This window comes from Peromyscus leucopus, chromosome 8a (assembly GCF_004664715.2).
Source record: "Peromyscus leucopus breed LL Stock chromosome 8a, UCI_PerLeu_2.1, whole genome shotgun sequence".
Lineage (NCBI taxonomy): Eukaryota > Metazoa > Chordata > Mammalia > Rodentia > Cricetidae > Peromyscus > Peromyscus leucopus.
Window position 1 is genome coordinate 6147266 of NC_051085.1, and position 21824 is coordinate 6169089.

Below are 21824 nucleotides of genomic sequence, written 5' to 3' on the forward strand. Positions count from 1 at the left end.
TCAGTGTGTTCATGTTAAAAAAAAAAAAGCACAGTTGGATTTTTTTGTCACCCCTTCTTAACAAGATGTGGCAGTTAAAAAGAAAAAAGCTACTCCTTCACAGCCCATGTCTTTAGCTGTGGTTTAAAGAGTGTGAGCCTGGCCCCACCGTGAGCACACATCCCATAGCTTATGTGTAGGAACACCTCTCCGTTCCTCAGGAAGAGATCAGAAAGCCTGTCAAGACTTTCTGATGATGATAATGTTCAAATAGAACATCAGTTGTTTCCAATTTTCTTCAAAGAGTCAGCAAAACCCTCATAAGAGAATCTAAAAAACTTTCTTTTTTTAATTTAAAGTTTCAATGTTAAGAAGTATTCTGTGATGGCACAGAGATGTGAAACTAGGTGACGGCCGTGTCATGGGCCGAGACACAACTGCTCTTTTATTGTCTTCCTATGAAACGTACGCGTTTGCATGTTCTGGTTGCTTCTGAAACTCTCAGCCCAGCATCCCTTCCCAAGGTACTAATTTTTAACTCGGTTTTGGTCTTTCTGAGAAGTTTTCTGCCCCTTTATTTCTACTGAAAGGGAAACACCACTGACAAACCCGTTGAAGAGAAATAGCAGGTCCATGTCCTCCTTGGCAGACACGAACGGACCGTTAGTCAGCAGTTCTCTGCCTGGGGCTCCCCAGGGTGCCCTTTCCTCAGGCATCCCGGTCCCCGGGTTTGACATGTCAAGTCAGCCGCGTGAGAGGAACAAGTCCAGAAGCCAGAATTGCTCTGGTCATCTAGCTGTCCACAGGCCAGGCCCGCGACAGTAGGAGGGAACACCTTCTAGTAACAGCAGTAGGATTAAACTGGCTTTGCCTCCACATTACAAAGCCGGAAAGATGCTTAAAAACATGGTTTACCCCCAACCACTTCCTCCCATATTCCAGCTCCAGTATCAGGAGATACATACACACACCCCCACACACACCCAAACACACACACACACACACACACACACACACACACACACATATACATACACACACATCCCACATCTTTTATCTAAAACCTTCACAAAGGGAATAATGTGTTTCATAAAACATTTAAAATGCTTTAGGCAACAGGATTATCTCTTGATTTTTTTTTTCCCAAGTGTTTAACAGACAAATGTAATTGGAAATGTTTGGAGCATGAGCACACACACTCTTTAATTTGGAATTATGCAAAATTTGATCATTATTCACTACAACCTGAAGCAAAGCTATGCAGACGGAATAGCAAATGTCTTATCTGTCAAATGTGAGTTCAAGTCCTTCTCATCTGGACCAGAGTAACCCCTGTAGCCTGACCTTTCAGGTCTGTTTAGAGGAAATGGCCTGGCATGTTTTACATTTGAGAAGCTATTTAGCTGCCCTGTTTGACAAGGGTTTTGAGAGGGATGGAAATTAATTATAATTGCAGCATTGCTACAATGATTTGGTCAGCTAATTAGATTCCATGCAAAACAGGCAAGAAGAATTGGTTCCACTGGTTATTCCGTGACGTGGCAGCCTTCATGCCAAGAAGAACGAAACTGCTTCTCGGTTTCTTCATTTTTAAAACTTTGGCCAAACCTTAAATGTCTGCGATTCTGCAATCAAACTAATTTAAGGCTTTGTGTGAAATAAGACAGCACCTGACCGAGAGGCGTCGTGTGGGGACACAGCTCCAGGCCCCCCATAGACTTGAACCAGGTCCCAGCTCTCCTTCAAAGACTCCTTGAGGCTGGCTTCTCTTTGACTTGTTTGGGCATATTTTAACTTGGGGACACCAGGGAGGCACAGATAAGGTCAGGCAGGACATTTGGAAAGCTTAATCCTGCAAGTCACTAAGAAATCTGTGTCCCTGGAAGAGGTATCATGAGTCTACAGGGAGAGGGCACCCACAGCTAGGGGAGCAATGTTTCCAGCTGTCACTGCATCCACACCAGCAGCTGGTTCTGTCTCTATGAACTGTCTGGCACTCTTTGAGACAAGGCTCTAACTCAGAGTGGCGGCGAGCACCTAGCCCTAACAAGCTGTCGCAAGGCAGACTCTGCTCACTGCTTCTAACTTCTTAAAGATTCTCCCCAAGGTCTGATTCAAGGTCATTTTGTCGCATGCTAAAAATACCAGACATCCTGCTCATCTGAAACTGATCAAGTTCCCTGTGGTGGGAAGCTTTGGGACATTCTTCCCCTTCTCTGTCATATTTCAAGTCCAACCACCGGTGTACATTAACAGAGATCCTGCGGGTGTCAGGTCACACTTTCTCCAACAGGGGACATCAAAGTGGGCCCTGTAGCACACCATGGAATAGTTCCTGTGGACTTCGCCTAAATTCTAGCCGATCTGTACAGTAGGTAGCTCCATCCCAGAAGCTACCCTTACCTCGTTCTGGAGCAGGACATCTGGCTGAGAGCTGAGGGGTCAACACCCCCCCGGCTCCACATGCCAGCTGAGACCTTGCTCAGGCTGCAGCCTAGGCGGAGACGCCTTTCCTAATTCATGCGGTGGCCATGGGAACCCCTGTGTTACTCTTGATCCTCACCTTCCCCAGACGCGCCTTTAAGAAAAAAGATGTGCCCAGGAGTTCTCTAAGAGTCTTTATAAACAGAGGGAAAGAAAGGACTTGACCACGGACAGCAGAAAGAGGTCAGCCTTCTGCCCGGTAAACCGCGGCTCCGTCCCTCGCTAGACACAGCTGCAAAGGGAAGAAAATCAATTTTTTTCTTATTACTTCACAGTGAAGAGTAAAAACCTATTTGTAAATTGAATTAAACCCAATAAAAACACATCTGTGTATTTGTCGAGGACTAGAAAAATTAGCCACAGACACAGCCACAGAATGCGGCCACATAACTCAAAATCAGCGCTCCCATTCCACGCTTTGTTGAGATAGTTTTTCTCCCCTCCTTTTTCTTCAAGAAGCGCACATCAATAAATGTCACCAAGATCCTTCAGCACGCCCGCATCTCAGCCCTCAGCAAGAGTCTGGGAGGGAAGGGACTCCAAATCTTTGTTTAGGCAGACAGTTGTGTCCAGATTCTTCCCTCCCCAGTCAGTCAGCAGTGAATCTGGAACCCTCCAGATCACAATTTCTTCTCAAGTGGCAATCTGGGATGCTGACTGTGGCATTAATCCCCTGTCCCAGTCCAGGCCAGATCTTGCTCATAGAAGTCCTAACGCAGCCATGAGTTCTGAATGAGCAGACCACAGCAGTCAGCATCCTGAATTCTCATTAGCAGTGCAGTCTGCCCTCTGGTGGAGCAATGAAGGACTGCAGGAGCTAGAAAACATCTTTCCCTCACTGTTCTTTGAGGGAGCCAAAAAACTTGAAGTTTTCAGATAGCGCAAGGCGAGGCAAGTCATCCTCGGGAGAAAGTCACCCCAGAGCTGACTCCAGTGAGGCTCAGGCTGATAGGTCCCCAGAACAGGGGAGGCTGCTTTTGCTGTGGGCAACCCCACACCACCACCAAGGACAAGGTCCTTCTCAACTTTGAAAGCCCCTTCCAGGGCTCTCCTCGGGTGGCAGCGTTCAGTTATCCACTCTGTCATGACATAAATAGCACCCATAAAGAGTGACCAGCATGTGAGGAACATTAAATGTAACAGGCCTTTTGTGATTTTTCTGACAATCAATGAACACAGTCGAGCCTCTGAAAGGGGCCATTTGGAATGTTAGAAACGGCAAAGAGGCACATTTTGTAAAAACACAAAGTCTTTGTGGCCATCACTTGTAAGAAGACAATCTACTTGTGATGCTGGCTGGGTGCTGGCCAGGCAGAAGACGATCTTGAGGTCTGGGGCTTTGCTTCCGACTCTACCCACTTCAGAACTTGGCTTGCTTCAGCTTGTCAATGTGGTAGCAGAGTTTCAGTGCGGGTCCCAGCTTCAGTCCCAGGTATTTCATGATCATGTCACTCCTCAGCAACAGCAAGGCATTGCCATCAATCTCCTGGTGGGAAGGGATGGGGAAGAGAAAACTCAGGAGACAGTCAGAGCAGCCGGACGGCAGCTCCGGTCAAGGTGAGCTAACGGGGCGGTCAAAGGGCGGGTGATTCGATTAGAGACCGCGCGCTATTGGTTCTGGGAGAGCTCTTGGGGACAATTAAAGCAAACAAACAAGATGTCCTCCCTGAAGTCGTTCACCTTGTACCTTTCAGATTCCCGACCTTTCCTGATTGAAGGACTCAGAAAGAACGTCCCGCCCAGTCCCGCCCATGTATGATATCTGTCATTCAACTAAACCCATCCACAGACTGGTCAGCCCGAGGGGACCCTGACTGATGTTCCTGGCTCTAAAGAGGACCATGAAGCTGGGAAAGGCAAGCACGTTGCCCCTAAAATAAGAATGTATCCCTGAAAACACCTGGATCTTAGCCTATGGAGACTCTGGCCAGGCTCCTGCCTGACCACAGAAATAAAGACAAGCAATGTCCATTGTCTCAAGGCCCTGGATTTGTAAAATTTCTTATATCAGCAATCCAGAATTAATATAGTGAGCTGGGCAAGTAACCTAATAATTCTTATCTTTCTCCCTACTTATCATCTCCTTACTTATATATTTCAGAAGTAGCTAAATGATTATAACATTTACATGAAGGCTGTACAAGTGAGGCCTCATGTAACGCATTTATGTGTATTTTCTCATTTAACCATCTAAGCCAGTGGTTCTCAGCCTTTGAGGTCGAATGACCTTTTCACAGGGGTTGCCTAAGACCTTTGAAAAACACAGATATTTACATTATGATTCATAACAGTAGCAAAATTACAGTTATGAGTTAGCAACAAAATAATTTTATGGTTGGGTTCACAACTGTATTAAAGGGTCACAGCAGTAGGAAGGTTGAGAAACCACTGCTCTAAACAGTAGGCACAGGCTGGACCACAGTTTGCCTGGCATGTTGTAGGTGTGCTGTAAATGACTATTGGATGCATACTGGTTGGGCGGGTGGATGGATGGATGGATGGATGGATGGATGGATGGATGGGTGGATGGATGGGTGGATAGATGGATGGATGAATGGGTGGGTGGATGAATGGGTGGGTGGATGGGTGGATGGGTGGATGGGTAAGTGGGTGGGTGGATGGGTGGATGGGTGGATGGATGGATGGATGGATAGGTGGATGGATGGATAGATGGATGAATGGGTAGATGGATGGATGGATGGATGGATGGATGGATGGATGAATGGATGGGTGGATGGATGGATGGGTGCATGGGTGGATGGATGGATGGATGAATGGATGGATGGATGGATGGATGGATGGATGGATGGGTGAATGATGGATGGGTGGGTAGATGGATGGGTGGATGGATGGATGCGTGCATGGGTGGATGGATGGATGGATGAATGGATGGATGGATGGATGGGTGAATGATGGATGGGTGAATGATGGATGGGTGGGTAGATGGATGGGTGGATGAATGGATGGATGAATGGATGAATGGGTGGATGGATGTGCAGAAAAGCAGTCAAGGCCCAAGAGAGAGAATAGAAGAGAGAAATATGACTTAAAAACACAAAACTGTTGGTCACTCTGCTCTGACAGGCCTACGGTTGCCTCCATCTCTCTCATCTCTGGCTCACTCATGACTAACAGGTAGGGCTTAGTCTAGATCACAAGCATTTGAGGGATCCTGAACTCCTCTCTTACCCCATGCATCCCAATCCCTGGCCTTCCCTCCAGACCCACTCCTTGCATACATGCTTTCTGAAGAGCTCCACATGAGGCCCCAGAGCCTGAGGGTCAGCGTCCTTCAGAAACCGAACCACGTCCTCCACGGTCCAGGTCGAAGGGTTTCTGCTGCTCAGTCGCCTGATGTCTGGCACCTCTGGAGAGGGGCTGGAGGCTGGAAGGGAACGAGCAGAGGAGGGACCATGAGCCAGCGGAGATCAGCGCCCTCCTGGTACTGCCTTCTCGGGGCACCCACCCTGGCTGGCCTGGGAGGAGTCCTCGGTGCTCTGAAGTCCACGGTATGGCCAAGCGACTCTGTGGCCGGTGAATTCTGAGCGGCCGCTCAGCGAGGAGCAAGGACACAGACAGGCGGCAGCTGCTCTGTGCCATGCTGTCCAGGAAAGGGAGTTTGGGGGGAGCTCTTGTCCTCAACAAACAGAAGTCCTGGTGCAGCTGAAGTTCTCCAGAGCCTCTGCCCGGGGCCCAGGGTCTGCTACAGCCAGCTCTTGGTGGCTGGGGCCGGTAAGCTAAGTGGCAATACAACGGGCCTCTGTGGGCTGTGCGGCCAAGTGATACCAGGCCCTTTCTGGGTCCCCTGGAGATGGCAGCTGTGGCAGAACTGAGGTGGTTTACTTTTGGACTTTGCAGAGTGGCTAATTGGCCACTTTACCCCCAGCAGCTCTGGGGGGGTCTGTCTATACCTGCTCTCAGAGGAAGATGGTGTTAACTCGCTGTTTGTCCTTTGTCCCCAGTACTGGGTTCTTCTGAGCCCTTAGGAGGGTGCCTCTCCCACTGGGGCCTCTCCCTGCTGAATCTTTGGGAAACTCAGATCAATAATGGTGTGGCTAATCTGTATTGTCTGCGTGACTGGATTTAGAATGACCCAGGAGACACACCTCTGGGAAGCATTTCCTGAGAGAAGGAAAGACACACCCTAAATGTGAGTGCCACCACCCAGAGGCTGGGCTCTCAGACTGAATGGGGGAGTGGTGGAGAAAGCCAGTGTGCTGGCTACTTTTATGTGAACTTGATACATGCCAGAATCATTCTGGAAGAAGGAAACTCAATTGAGAAGACGTTCCCACCGGATTGGCTGTAGGCAAGCTGTGGTGTGTTGTCTTGACTGATGATTGATGAGGGAGGGCCCAGCTGGCTCACCGTGGGCAGGGCCACCTCTGGGCTGGTGGTCCTGGGTGCTATAAGAAAGCAAGCCGAGCAAGCCAGTAGGCAGCCCTCCTCCATGGCCTCCGTATCAGTTCCTTTCTCCAGGTTCCTGCCTTGAGTCCCTGCCATGATTATCCTGGATGGTGGACTACAAGCTGTGAGAAGAATCCAACCCCTTCCTCCCTGAGCTGCTTTTCCTCATGGTGTTTCGTCACGGCAATAGAATCTCTGGCTAAGACGGCCAGGTAAATGCCAGCGTTCCCCTTTCTCTGCTCTCTGGTATACCTAGAACTGTCCAAGCTCCACGGTCCCACCTCAAGCAACTTCTGCTTCCATGCCCTGGTCATGTGGGGCTGTAACCCCAAACTGAGCTGACCTAGGCCCCCTGTCCCTTTAGTTGCTTCTTGTCAAGTATTTGTTCACAGGAATGAGAAAAGTAGGAAATATACCTGGACCCCCCCCTCCAAGACGATTCCCAAGGGTCTCCTTGTTTCTGCTCTTTTCTGTCTAGCATATGACTGCCACTGTCTCAGGCTGTCCCCGAGACCAAGATGTGTCTGTATACATCTGCCACTCAAGGTCCCTCTGAGTCCCCTTGCCTATGCACTATATCTCTAAGTCAATAGGCGTATTGTGATTCCATAGTCCCTTCCTTTCTTAGATGCAGAGGAAGGACTTTGGACTGGAGGACCTAGGGACAAATCCTGGAGCTTCCCTTGCTTGTGACTAGACGACAATTTATCTTAGATCAGGGCTGGTTATGGGTACTGAAGTGGGCAAGAACTGGGCCTTCTGGTCAACCTACAAGTGTTCCATAGAGAGAAAGAGGTCCCCTCCACATCCATCTGGGCACACTGATTATGGCCCGTCTTCCTATTGCTTCCCTGTTTGCTCTCCTCCTTCCCACTGATATCCCATCAACCATCAAAGCCCAGGGATTAGGAACTGGGGTGATGTCTCAGCGGATAACACATTTGTCATACAAGCACAAGAACCCCAAAACTGACATAAAAAGAAGATGTATAACAGAGGTGTTGCAATCCCAGAACTCCTAAGAGGAGCTAAGAGGAGGGGTCAGAAGAGGCCCTGGAAGCCTGTGAGCCAGCCAGCCAGCCTAGTGCACAGAGCAGGAAAACAGCAAGGAGACCCTGGCTTGAACAAGGTGGAAAGGCAAGGACCCAACACCAGATTGACTCTGAACCTCCATATGAGTATGATGGTGCACACAGAGTGCCACTCACACACAAATGGACATGTACATGATGTAGTCACATGTTGTATACACATACACACAAATGAGAGAGAGAGAGAGAGAGAGAGAGAGAGAGAGAGAGAGAGAGAGAGAGAGAGAGAACATGAACACAAGAGGCTGCTAGCCCAGGGACCACATCCTTTGCAGTACCATCACTCACATATTTTTCTGTAGCCTTTAGATTTTACCCCCGAGAATCCTCAATGTTCATTTCACAGTCATGTACCAAGCACTTCCTTCCCTGTCTTGGTCTTGGGAGAAGTGTTTGGTGACCAATACAACCCAAATCCTCTCATTACAGGGGTCATATATTACATTGACCCCTCTGCAGCTGTGCAGACAATAAATATACTCGAAGAGTGGCTTTGACAACCGTGAAATGGATCGATATGTTTTGCAGAAACATGCTAGCTTTATGTGAGTGATCCTTGCTACTGCTTCAAGGCTAGAAAAAGGCCAAGATTCTGAACAAACAGCAGCTTCCCTACAGGAGAATTCTAGGAGCTGAGAAGCCGATGTCCGTGCCCTTCTCTAAGTCTTAAGAGGAAACTGTTTTCTTCCACGCTTCCCCTCCCGCTTTGCTATGCCTGAGAAGTGCCCAGTGCTCCTGCCCCGAGAGAAGCAAGCCGCCACATCTCTGAATCTGTGCCGGTTGAGAACTGGGTTTACTTTGAATTTTTTTTCCCCGACCTTTCCTTGTTGGACCCGGAATCCCATAAGGTGGTTTGGCACCAAGCATCTTGCTAAGAAACTGTTAATGCTTCTCAGAGCCTTCCAACACTGATGTGCACCAGCGAAAGATGATTTCTGACTCCATTTAAAGACATCTGCACTCAACATGGGGCCGCAGAATCACAGAAACCACATCTGTCTCCAGGACCCGCCCACGGGAGCATGGCTGTTAATCAGGGTGGTAATAGATGTCCTGACTACAAAGACGGGAAGTCTTTAGTCCAAAAATGATTCTGGAGCCAGGAGAGCAGAGGTCAAATCTAATTTCCTATACTTGGCAGGAAGGAGGGGAAGTCTAGCCCACTGATAAGATCCTGCGCAGGGTTCTGAACTCCCTTGAGTGAGGTCAGGGACACTAGTGCGGTCTGGTTTTTGGGTTTTTTTTTTTTGTTTTTTTGGGTTTTTTGTTTTTTTGTTTTTCGAGACAGGGTTTCTCTGTGTAGCTTTGCGCCTTTCCTGGAACTCACTTGGTAGCCCAGGCTGGCCTCGAACTCACAGAGATCCGCCTGGCTCTGCCTCCCGAGTGCTGGGATTAAAGGCGTGCGCCACCACCGCCCGGCTTACTAGTGCGGTCTGTAGCAGAGCAGAGGGCTCCTGGTTTGTCTCGGAGGGGGATGCTCTCAGTGAGGGCTGTAGAGAGCAGACTCGAGACACCGAGGCAAGTGTTCTCCATGCTCGGGACTTAGTGCCAGCTGTGGGCATTTTCCCCTTTTTCAGGATGGTGGATGAGCAGCCAGGCTGGCTCAGGAGTATTTCTGAAGGGTCTTTTAGTCATCCAAGAAAGGACAGCAGGTAGCCTAAGTCACACCTCAGGAGTTCCTCTCATCCAGAGCACAGAAACTCACTGTGGAGAAGGAAAATGAAACCTGCCAGCAGCAGGCTTGCCCTCACAGAGAAAAATCAACACGCCACCACACCCTGCTCCAGCCTCTGGGAAGGTGTCAGGAAGACAGATGCACCCAGTCCGGCACAGCCAGAGCGGGCAGATGGGATAGGTAAGCCATGATGGGCTGAATGAACGGAGCTCCTGTGTGGACAACGCATGCAAAGCACTCGCCATCCACACCATTCTCCAGCGCTGGGAAAGCTGTGCTTTCTCATGCCACTCCTCGTGGGCTGTGGAGATGTGAAAAGTGAGACCCAGTGGTGAAGGGGCACATAATGCAATCTTGTGATTCTCCTGAAGCCAAACTCACGGTTAACGGAAAAACAGACCCAGTGCTGAAAAGCAATCCCTCGGCCTCTTCCACAGTGCAGGAACTTGCACCACATCTGCAGAGCTCTTTCTGTCTCCTGCGTTCCCACGAACGCACACATAATTGGTTTTTGCTCATTCATAATTCAGGGGAAACTTGAGCGAACAGTGTGGGGGAGTGAGACAAGTGAGTGACAGCCAGGATGAGCCAGGAGCCAGAACTCCCGCCTCCCACAGCTGGGCACGGCTCCGCACTTCTCCAGAGTACAGGAGGGGTGGGGCAGGATCTCCAGGATCCCTCCAACCCCAGGCCCTGCCTGACCCAGGGGACCACAGGCTGCTGACACTGATGCTCTGAAGGCCTCAGGTGTGTGTCCAAGGCAATGGAGAGTGAGAAGCGTCCCTGCCTAGGTGCTCAGTGGACATCTGCTGACCAGAACGCCCCAGTCCCTTAGTTACCTGCCATCTTGGGCAGCCAGGATCAACAGGATAAGGCTGTAAAGGTCAGAATTAGCCCCAAAGTCAGCTGGGATTCTTCTACGCCATCCCATAAATGTCCAGTAGATCCAGGCCCTAAGTCCCACCACCAACCAGTCCAACCCTGCTCAGAAATACGTGGTTTATAATTGCTATAAGCGAAGCCCCTTCTGCCTGACAGGACGCCAAAGCATCCAGTGTGATTTCCCGCATCATCGCGGCCCTAACTCTTTCCTCCCCACCACAGTGAGGAAGGCTTTTCTTGCCTCTGCAGATGCCGGGCCTCACATGAGGCAATTCATCCTCATTCTATTTTTTTATTTATTTATTTATTTTTTTTTTTTTTGGTTTTTCGAGACAGGGTTTCTCTGTGTGGCTTTGCGCCTTTCCTGGGACTCACTTGGTAGCCTAGGCTGGCCTCGAACTCACAGAGATCCGCCTGGCTCTGCCTCCCGAGTGCTGGGATTAAAGGCGTGCGCCACCACTGCCCAGCTCATCCTCATTCTTTTACTAGCAGAATTATCTCTATCCCTCACCGACACCACATCCCATGGAAGCCAACTCCATCCCACAGGAAACATCTGAGCTGTAAGGACAGTGTCGGATGTATTTTGCTACTGATCCTACATCTTGGAGCTGCCTGTGGTTGGGAATTCTATAGCATGTTCAGGAAGCTTTTGTTATCTGAAACCTCTTGACGGCCCTTTATAGCTCTGGCTGACTGTATCTGGGATGAGAGACAGGAGCTCCCAAATATTCACCTGAGGGGCAGCTTAAACCCCAGGGAAACCACATTCCATGCAGCACCTTGGTGCTGGCAGGGCTTGGCAGCCCAGGCACCAGCTCCATCTCCAAGGACAGCAGGAGGCTGAGCAAGGCTTCACACGGGAGGGAAAGGCAGCGAGAACTGGACACGTCATCACCCGCTCCCCTCCGGCCTGCAGCCAGGTCCAGCTTCCCAGACTCTGCGGTTTTAAACCATTGTGATTAGTAGCTAGGGAGAAAATCCATTTCTAGGTTTCTCGAAGGGTTTATGAGTTGGGTCAAACCCACTGAAAGAGATACAGTTTTTGGATGCCAACGGATTTCAGCTGGGATGTAATTTCAGAGGAACATCAAGCAGTACTCAGAGAGGGAAAGGGCTTTAACAGAGAGAAGAGAGCGAAGGACCCTCAGCAGGGGCGCAGGCTGGCAGGTGGGCGAAGATGGGTAGGAAGCTAAGGCTTTCCCTCTTGCTGGTATTGCATGCTGAACCGCCATGGTTTCTAATCACTGGTAGCTAGGCAGGTTTGCTTCAAGCAGAGCAACTGTGGAGAGGCCCGGGATAAAGAGTCAAGGCGGGGCTGGATTCCCGTCACCCTCTTCTCCATCCCCTTCCACACGGGAAAGGACCCTCAGAAACAGTGCAAGCAAAGCTCCTGAGTGGTTTGGATAGACCCAAACTTTGGAGTCAGCCACGCCAGCTTGGTTCAACAACTGACAGACCTCTTGATCTGTGTTTCCTGGAAGTGTATGTGGTAACACATCTTAGAAGCGATACATTAGAACATGTAAACCATAAGGAGCAGTAAAAAGCGGTCCCTGGTCGGTGCTTGGCAAATGAACGTTTAACACAGGCCTCCTTTTGCTTGGACTGTCAGGGATTCAAATACAAATGACCCTCACAAAACTGGGGGCGGGGTCCCCCTACTGTGTGGCAGGACAGAGTAATGCTTAGGGAGCAAAGTACCAGGGGAAGAAAAATGAAGAATACCAACATTCTTAACAAGGAAGTGTTGCTCAGAGTGCTAGTTGCCTGCACATCTCTTCCCCCATCTCTTTATAACAGGGTCCCTGATTTCCACCTGGAATTAAAGCCACATTTCCCAGTTTCCTTTGCAGCTGTTGGCCACGTGACTAGAAATTCTAGAAAATGGGATGCGGCAGGAATGGAAAGTTCTTTCAGAGACACGAGGCACAGCCCCCTGTCCCCTGTCCTCCCACCTCGGTCCCTCGCTCTCTGCTGAGACCGCATGGCTGAGCGGCTCGCTGCTGTGTTCCGTTTTCCCTTCCGCACTCTGCAGAGGCTCCGTAAACGGAATCCTTACACTGAAAAGGTCCGGCAGCTAAAAAGAGTGAATCATTTTATTGTTCTGTCTTTTATAGCCACCTCTCCCTCAGGGGTCCCTGCTGATCTTTCCATCCTTGGCCAACAGAGGCCCATCTGGGGCTCGCTCATCTGGGATGGGTGAAGCCATCTGAGGGAAGTGTGTAGAGGGTCTTGAATTGTACAAAACAGCTCCCGGGTATGACTCATGGCAGCCACAGGAGGAGGGAGCCATACCTAGAGAAGAGATGTGGTTTGTCTAAGGGCCCACACAGTCAGCCCAGAGGGTGATGATGGCCGAGCAAGCTGAAGATCCCCGGGACCCTCTTCAGCAGTTCCAGCTGTGGAGCTAGGCTGTGGCCTGTGAGGGATATACTCATGGGTCTGCGGTATCAGTGGTTATTAACCGCTGACTGTGGCCATAGGTCTTCTGCTAAAGCTACACGTGAACGCATTTAACCTTCCTCATGATTCTGTGAGGGAAGGGTGGCTGCTACCCAACTTCAATTTTTTTCCCTCAGGTAGGGAAACAAGCACAGAGAAACGAGGACTTGGATAGGGCCATACAGTTAGAGAATAGCAAATCCAGAATTCCAGGCTGCTTCATCCACAAAATTATCCATTCTGCTCTGTGGCTTCTAATCCACTAATGAAATACCAAAGCTGGAAAACAACTTTGTGAAGCAAGGGTGCCCAGACCTTTGACATGGCAATATGATGTCATATGATACGCATTATATTAAATTCATTGCTACTCTGGTTACGGGAGGGCCACAGGCTGCAGATTGGACCCACCTGTTGTAAAGCATCTCTCGGAATGGCCTCCACCTAGTTCCTTGAAGCATGTTTCATGTATTACCTTTCTCTGGTGAGGGAGACGGGAGGGCCTAAGACCAGCACTGAGACAATTTTGTCTTTTCTGCCTTCTCCAGTGAGCTCGGGTCACGGATGAATTAATCACCCACTATGCAAAAGACACTCTTTGCCCACATGTGCTGCTGTTTTCTTCCGGGCACAGAGCTGGGCTCCTTCCTGGGTAAGTGGGATCTAATGATCCAGTCTTGCCAATGGATCTTGAGTGGGATCCATGCCCATCCCTAACAGGGCATCATGATGTCATCCGCACTCCTGTCCACTAGATGCAGGGTGGCCAGAGAGACGGGCATGGCGGAGACACAAGATGAACAGGGCCCCAGGCCCTGCGTTGAGAGGGAACACCTCACTGGACTCTTGAATGTCAATGGCATTTGAGTGAGTGGACTAATTCTTCCTAACCTAATGTGTCATTTCCTTCATTTACGATCAAAAAGTTGACATTGGCTGCCTATAAGAATAACAAAAATTCAAGGGGCTTGTAGAAAGTCCTGTTTTCCCAGAAGTGATTGTTCAAATCTCTGTAATATAATCCACCCACCCCGAGTTGTGTCTCCACGACCAGGGTGGAGGCCATTAAGCCATAGGAAGCCAGGGCATGCGTTACATTACCACATCTGTCTCCTTCCACATCACTCCTCTTGGGGCTGGAGGCTGGGAACCTCAGTCCAGGCGTCGATGGACCTCCTAAGGGCACAGCGTTGGTACGGGAACCGCCGGTGGTAGCGGGAGGGCCCCCCCCAAGGTGGCTGTCTCCAGAGTTGAGCCTCTTGTAGTACTGTGAGGAGGAGTGGGTCAAGGAGCCTCTGTGGCCGAAGGCCGTGGAGGAGGCGTCCATGCTGTAGCGGCTCATGCCTACAGGGTTCGCCAGACACTCTTCAGCAGGGGCCGCCTGGGCTGAAACGTAAGGGACACAGGGAAAGACATGAGAGAGCAGTCCAGGGAGCTACCTCAGCCTTGACAAACCCTGCTCTGACATGGTCGCCACTACCAGTGAGCATCTGTGAAGAGGAGAAATGAACACAGAGGAGTCCAAAGAGCGCTGGCAGCAGATTGAGATCTTGCCTCAGCAGAGAGGGACCAAAAGACGGGTTCTTCCATGTTTAGAAGGAACAGTAGCTATCTTGGCTCTTAATCGCTTGGAAATAACCCCCTCCCCCCAAAATCAATAGTTATGCTTGTGAGCTGTACATGTGACCAATGGTGTGTGTGTGTGTGTGTGTGTGTGTGTGTGTGTGTAAAGGTCTCAATACATCATGGATATAAAGAGGAAACCATTCTACCCTCACCCCCACCTCAAAATCATATCATTTTAGCTTCATCAATAATTGTAGATTAAACACCATCAAAACAGACCCTGATATCCCAAAAGAAACACAATCAGTAACAAGGACAGGTGTTCTAGAATTGGCAATGAAGAAACCCAGGACCCAGACATGTCTCAATTTCTCCTTCAAGAAGGTACTGAAAATCTAGTATTTGATGTTATTAGGGCAAGTAGCTGGCCCCACTGCTGGGGACTTCCATGGAGACTGCCTGGAAACAAAGGCCTTCAAGACTTAAGAACACGGCAGTAACTTGGTAAATTTTGCAGGTACAAAAAACGTCTATTTTTAGAGCTGGAGAGATGACCCAGCAGTTAAGAGCACTTGCTGCTCTTCCAGAGGACCTGGGCTCAATTCTTAGGACCTATGCGTTGACACACAACTGTCCATAGCTCCAGGTCCAAGGGAGCCAACACCCTCTTCCGGCCTCTGCAGGCACCAGGCATGCATGTGGTATACAGACATGCATGCAAGGCAAATAACCCGTATGCATGAAATAAAATAAAGCCACCTTGTATTGTACAGGATGAACAGTTTCATATGAATAACCATTCACCTTAAGACAGTAAAAAACAGCAAATTAAATTTAGAGCAAATGAATAGAGATTTGAGCAGAAATTAATTTAATAGAAAAACACTGGGAGGTAAAAACAGTGACAGCAAAAGCTGGTTCTTTGACAACACTAAGAAAATTAACAGTTCTTTAGATGACCTGACAAAAAATATAGGCAACTCAGATCGCCAGATTCAGAAATAAAGAGATCTTTCCCTCAACCTTCCAGGAATAAGAAAAGTTAAAGCATATGATAAATGTCTGTAATTAATTAGGTAATTTGAATGAAATGTCAAATTACTGGAGCTGACTCAAGAATTGATAAACTGTATAGCATAGTCCTGTAGTAAGAGACTGAATTAGCAATTTAAAAAATACCCACAAAGAAAGAGAAAACACAAATGACTTAGAGGCAAACTCTACCAAACATTTCAAAATTAAAAAAAAAATACAGATTTTTCACAAATTCTTCCAAAAAAGTAGAAGAGGAGAGAATGCTTTCCAACTCGTTTTATGAAGCTGGTGCCATTTTGATACCAAATCTAGACAGACACCGCAGGAAAAGAGAATTCCAGGCAACAGGCTCCTGATCACATGGATGCAGAAATCCTCTTCAAGTACTAACAAGACTGAACCTGACGGCATTCAGGAAGAGTTACACCAACCAAGGAGGAATTGAGGAATTCAACATCCAAAATAAATTAATATGCCATATTGATAGAATACAAAAGTGTAAAGACTACATGATCATCTCAATAGAGGCAGAAAAACTCAGGACAAAACTTTGTGCCTTTTCATGATAAATATCAGGAAATACCAGGACAGAAGGGACTCTCCTAACAAAGGCTTCGAAAGTCCACAGGTGACATCACGGTTTGTGGGAAGAGAGTGGATGCTGTTCCCTGTGGCCATTGCTTCAGCCATCAGCTTTCTGCTGGAGGCTTCAGCCAAGGCTGAAATTTTTGCTAAGAAAAAGCAAGGACAGTCTTCCAGATTGGGAAAGGAAGTAAAATGACCCCTGTGCATACAAATGTCTCAGGAACCCAGTTTTAAAATGATTGGAATTCATAAATTATCACCAAGGTTGTAGGATGCAAAAATCAATGCACAAAAATCAATTGTATTTCTATATACTTCCACTGAACAATCTGAAGATGACGTTAAGAAAGCAATTCCATACAATAAGATTAAAACAGTGAAACACTGAAAATGAATTAAACAAAATAAATCTGGATTTATGAGCTGGAAAAATACACAACACTGTTGGAAGAAGATGCAAATGAATGATGAAATACCATATTCATAGATTTTTTTTTTATCATTAAGGTGACAATATACTAAAAATGTTCAACAAAATCAAGCACAATCCCTGTCAGAATCCTCTCAAATTTCTTTATTGTAATTAACACACCTAGGAAAATTGTCATGGTAAGGTCAAGGAGAAACATTGCCGGCCTAACACACTCAAGGCCTCAGTACCACAAAGCTCCCCAGACAGACAATAAGAAGTGCTGCGAAGAAATCAGAACTCTCACATACTGCTCATAAATTAAGAGTGGCCCAGCCGCTTTGGAAAACAAACACATAAGGCAGAATTACCACATGACTCAGAAACTGCACTCCTGGGTATGTGCATAAAGGAAATAAAGACACTTTTCCATACAAAAACCTATGCACGAGTGTTTACAGTAGTGATGTTCACAGATGGAAGCAACACACGTGTCTGCTGCCGGTGAATGGATTACACTCTACAAGGGAACTATCTCAGCATAGGAAGAGGGAAGAGCCAGTGCCGGCTACAGCACAGACGCACCCTGAAGCAATATGCTCGGGGTAAGAAGGTCGCAAAGCATCGCATAGTCAATGATTCCATGAACGCGGGTACTCAAGACAAGCATCTCTAGAGCAGCTGCCTAGGGCTTGTGGTTTGGGGAAGAAGGTGATACCTAAAAACACGCGCTTACTTCTTGAGGTGATGGCAATACCCTGCACTTAGCTAGGGCAATAATGTACATCTCCTGGAACTGTACCTTAAATGGGTGGATTTGGTGATACCTGAATTAAATCCCAATACAGCTATTTTTGAAGAGGCACAGTGGTTTGCAGACTGGAAGCTGTGATCAAACTCTTAAGAGCTTTGCAGCCAACTTTGACAACACTGTCCTGGTCACTAGGACACAGAGGCCTGGGCACCACCCTAAATGTACCTGTGTGCCTGACCACATGCTGCAAGGTGTTTTCTGGAAGCTAGCCTCTCCACGCTGACTAAGAAGGAACATTCACACCTGCTGAGGACATCCTGTAGGCCAGTAAGGCTGTAACGCCAGTGAACAGAAAGGCAGCCTACGCTCCCTTTACTGGAAGTTCTCATAGCCACTCCTTCCCTGGTTCCAAGCGGCAGGTGCTTTGGTGTATGTGAAGTAACAATAGTTTCTTCCGTAGAGCTTGGCATAGAGGTGAGCTGGATAACATTTACTGGGTAAACACTGAGCCAGTGTTAGCAAGAACACGGTCATTACTCAGAAGATGCATCAGCACATGTCGTAAAGTGGTAACATGGAATTTCAAGTAGATTTGTGACAAACAATGACAAGAGGTTTAATAAAACACGGTGTTAAATATTTTAAATCTAAAGAGGATGTGCCTGAATTGTCCTGATGGTCTCTTATAGAGAACACAGATAGTCCAGCCATGTAAATGTGGAAAATGCAGAAGCAGGTGGATCATTCTATGACAAAGAGTATGGATGGGGAGCATGGGAATGCAACTTTACTGGTTTAAAAGCTGCTGATGACCCTGGGTGAGAATCAAGGAATCAAAGCCAGCTTCCTGATGACTCAGTCAGAAGAGAAAAACGGTCTCAGAGAGCACTGAGCCAGGACACCCTCCCCACAAAGGGCACTCCGGTGACTCCAAAGTCTGCCTAGGTGGGTAACTATGGGGACAAGTGGCCACACCTCACACCTGCTCCTGGGAGACACGAATGAACAGCAGTTCAGATGCACAGGTGTGAGGGTGAGGCCTGTGATCCCAGGTACTTGGACGCTGAGGCAAAATGATTGCAAGTTCCAGGCCTGCCTAGGCAACTCAGAATCCCGTCTCAAAATAAAAGGAAACAAAACAACAAAGAGGGCTGAAGCGTAGCGTGGCGGTTCGCCACGTGGCTAACAAGAGCAAGCTCTAATTCTAACCTTCGTACCACCAAGAAATAAAAAGCAAAGGACCGACAGAGCAAGTCCGCGGGAACCTGATTAATCCAGCTCTGTCCTCTTTCCTCGTGTGTGTCAGTGGAGGGCCGCGCAGCATGCCAAGTGGGAAGTGACCACAGCCATCCTGGGTTGTTTTGTGCCACGAACCTGAAAGGCCCTGAACAACCAGCTTGGCATTTCCCCGGTGTCAAATGTGTCCTCTGGCAGGACAAGCCACAGATTTAGGTAAAACAGGGGGTGAAGCATTCATCCCAAACTAGATAGCTGAAAACGACAGCTGCCTTTCTCCCATGCTCTCTCTGGAAGCTCTAAGTGCAGAGTGGAGATGGCCGAGGGCTGAGCTGCCTCCTAGTGTAGGGGAGGGGCCTCTCGCGGATTTTTGAGGTCACTCACGACCTGGACATTCCTTGGCTACAGGAGCAGTCCTCCAGTCTCGACCCGTGTTCTCCCTGTGGGCACTGTCTGTACCCGTCTCCCACAATGCAACGGGACCTCGTCAACTATTGATAGGTCATTTCAGCAAAGACCCCATTTCTGAATAAGAACCCCTTCACAGGTGCTAGGGGAACACACGTCATTTGGGAGGGACACAGTTTGGCTGAGGACGCGTAAATGAGTTTTGTTGGTGGTAATTTTTTAAAGATTTATTTATTTATGTATACGAGTGCTCTATCTGCATGTGGCATCAGATCCCACTAAAGATGGTTGTGAGTCACCATGTGGTTGCTGGAAATTGAACTCAGGACTTCTGGTAGGGCAGTCAGTGCTCTTAACCGCTGAGCCATCTCTCCAGCCCCTGTTAGTATTTTTAATATAGAATTTCACTCAGTAGCCCAGACTAGCCTGGAACTCACAATGTAGCCCAGGCTGGTATTGAACTTAACGGCAATTCTGCTGAGTGCGTAAGTGACCACACATGGCTCTTGATTTTTTACAGTCATGTATTTTAGTATATATCCATAAATATAATTAGTAAATCAAACAATGATATCATCGATGAGAGGCTTGTTAAAAAGGAGTTGATTGAAAGGGCTATCTGGAGTGATCAGCTCTATAGGTATTACTCAGACAGTAAGAATTGGGAAGGTGGCATGTCAGCATTGGGACCATGCTGAGCTAGATCCAACCTTTGTCTTCCACAGCCAAAAACTGAGCTTCTTACTGTGATGCTTCCTCAGGGGCCTGGAGAGATGGATGGCTCAGTGGTTGAAGAAGACCTAAGCCCAGTTCCCAGCACCCACACTGGATGGGTTTGGAAAGGAAGACCACAGAACGGTCTGCAACTCTCGTTCTAGGAGATCTGATGCCTCTTCTGGCCACTGTTGGTACTGCATGCACATGCACAAAGCTACATACATACACATACATAAGAATGAAATACAAACTTCCCCAAGGGATCTTACAGTCTCCCTTATAGCTAGGCCACTGTGCTACAAACCTATTGCTTAAAATTCTCTCTTACATGTAAGCCCAGTTGCTCTTGCTTTGATATAAAAGATGGCTGGTGGACATTCTTTGTGCTACTCAATGCCATGAGGTCACTCAACAGACAGGTCGATGGGTTACAGGTAGGCAGGGCTTCTAGTACCTTACACACTTAACTGCACCGTGACATACATTTATCATCTGGATCCACTATTTAAAATGGGTGAAACAGAGGAAGAAAGTTTTCCTGGACAAGAGAACTAACGATTCCTTTTAGTTCTGTGGCAGACAAGAGTATGAACAGCAGAGGGGGCCAGCAGACCTGGAATCATCCAGAACACATACATAGTCTCAGAGATTGCACCTCCCTTCCTCACAGATTCCTGGCAAACCACAGGCCTGGCGGGTTACACGGCCAGCGTTATTCCCTTCTGGGTCCTCACAAAGCTCTTCTTATCTGAAATAAGCTCTCCTTCCCCAGTGAGAAAATCCAGCCTAGGGCTGTGGAAAGTGGAGCTGGGCAGAGCAGGGGGAGGCAGGCCTCAGGCGCCTCGCAAGCCCCTGCTGTCCGTGTCAGAGCCCAGAGAGAGCGCTTGTAAATCACTCTGTGTCTCCTTGAGAGAGAACGATAGATAGCCTGACTTCTGTGTACCCACAAGAGCTTGCTTCAGCAGAAGGGAAGTACATGCAGGGCATATGCATTCATCTCAGGGCCCCTTTGGGGGTTTGGGTGTCTGGGGAACTTTCTGGAGAGCTTTGTGTTTCTTTTTCACCATGTGATCTGTTTGGGGACCATGATTTCCTCGGCTGTTGGGTATAAAAGCCTGTCCATGGATGAAGCCAAAGAAATCTCTAGAACAGGAAGGGCCTCCTGACTGTCTAAGTCTCCCTGTTGGATGAACAATTACCTCCCTCTGCCTGCCCGTGGCCTGGGGCACAGTGGGGTGGGGGGAGGGGTCTTCCAGGACCACTGTGGGCAGACCACTCACTCCACTGTCCTGGAGAGCTCCCCGGGGAGAAGCAGCAAAGAAAGAGGGAGCCGGGCGGTGGTGGCGCACGCCTTTAATCCCAGCACTCGGGAGGCAGAGCCAGGCAGATCTCTGTGAGTTCGAGGCCAGCCTGGTCTACAGAGTGAGATCCAGGAAAGGCACAAAGCTACACAGAGAAACCCTGTCTCGAAAAACCAAAAAAAAAAAAAAAAAAAAAATATGGAGAAGAGAGGGAGAGAGTCCCAAAGCAAGTCAGGCCCGTGTGTATGTAGAGCACGTGTTAGCACTCTGTGTAAGGCACGGTCTTGGTTGCTGCCAGCCAAGGGAACTTGGGCCATTGATTTACTCAGTAAATCAGACCAGTATTCTCTAATGAAGGCCTGACTGAAATGCAGCAAAACTCTTCTCACACAATGCCTCTCCATCCAGAGATGCCCAGAGGCTCCTGACTGAGACGCTATCCCACCATTCCTACTCTGGACCCCATCGCCACACACACACACACACACACACACTCTACCTCACCTTATTTCCCTCACATCAATCATAACTTCCCAGTTGAGGGAGCAGCTGTACAGAGCGAGCCCTGGGTAGAGTCATTAACGCTACCTTCCCCCAGGCTGAAAGCCATGGCCTTTCTTGATGGATGGCCTGGCCCTTCGCAGCTCTGCCTAGTTCCTGGTCTGTGTCCAGAGGGGTTCAGTGAGAACAGCTTGACCTGGCTACACTAAGAGCTGCCAGCACTTCCCATCCCAGCCTCAAAGCCCAAGAGAAAAGGCTGGACTGAAGCCCGCCAGGCACAGCTTCCAAGAGCTCTGAAGAACCAACCAGGGCGGCCTAGCCAGGTAGCCGTTCCTAGAGAGAAAAGCCT

At 48.5% G+C, this 21824-nt stretch overlaps 1 protein-coding gene across 3 annotated transcripts in view; it reads right to left on the minus strand.

Annotated features, from left to right (window-relative positions):
- Positions 1–1154: 1154 nt before the first annotated feature.
- The window catches only part of Scml4 (Scm polycomb group protein like 4), a 106362-nt gene continuing 85692 nt past the window's right edge, over positions 1155–21824 (minus strand). For all 3 annotated transcript variants that reach the window (XM_037200315.1, XM_037200316.1, XM_037200317.1), the window contains 3 exons: positions 14065–14349; positions 5703–5848; positions 1155–3949 (listed from right to left, as the gene is read on the minus strand). In XM_037200315.1, coding sequence (XP_037056210.1) covers positions 3824–3949; positions 5703–5848; positions 14065–14349 — 557 coding nt within the window. In that variant the 3' untranslated portion in view covers positions 1155–3823. The remainder of the gene's footprint in view (positions 3950–5702; positions 5849–14064; positions 14350–21824) is intronic.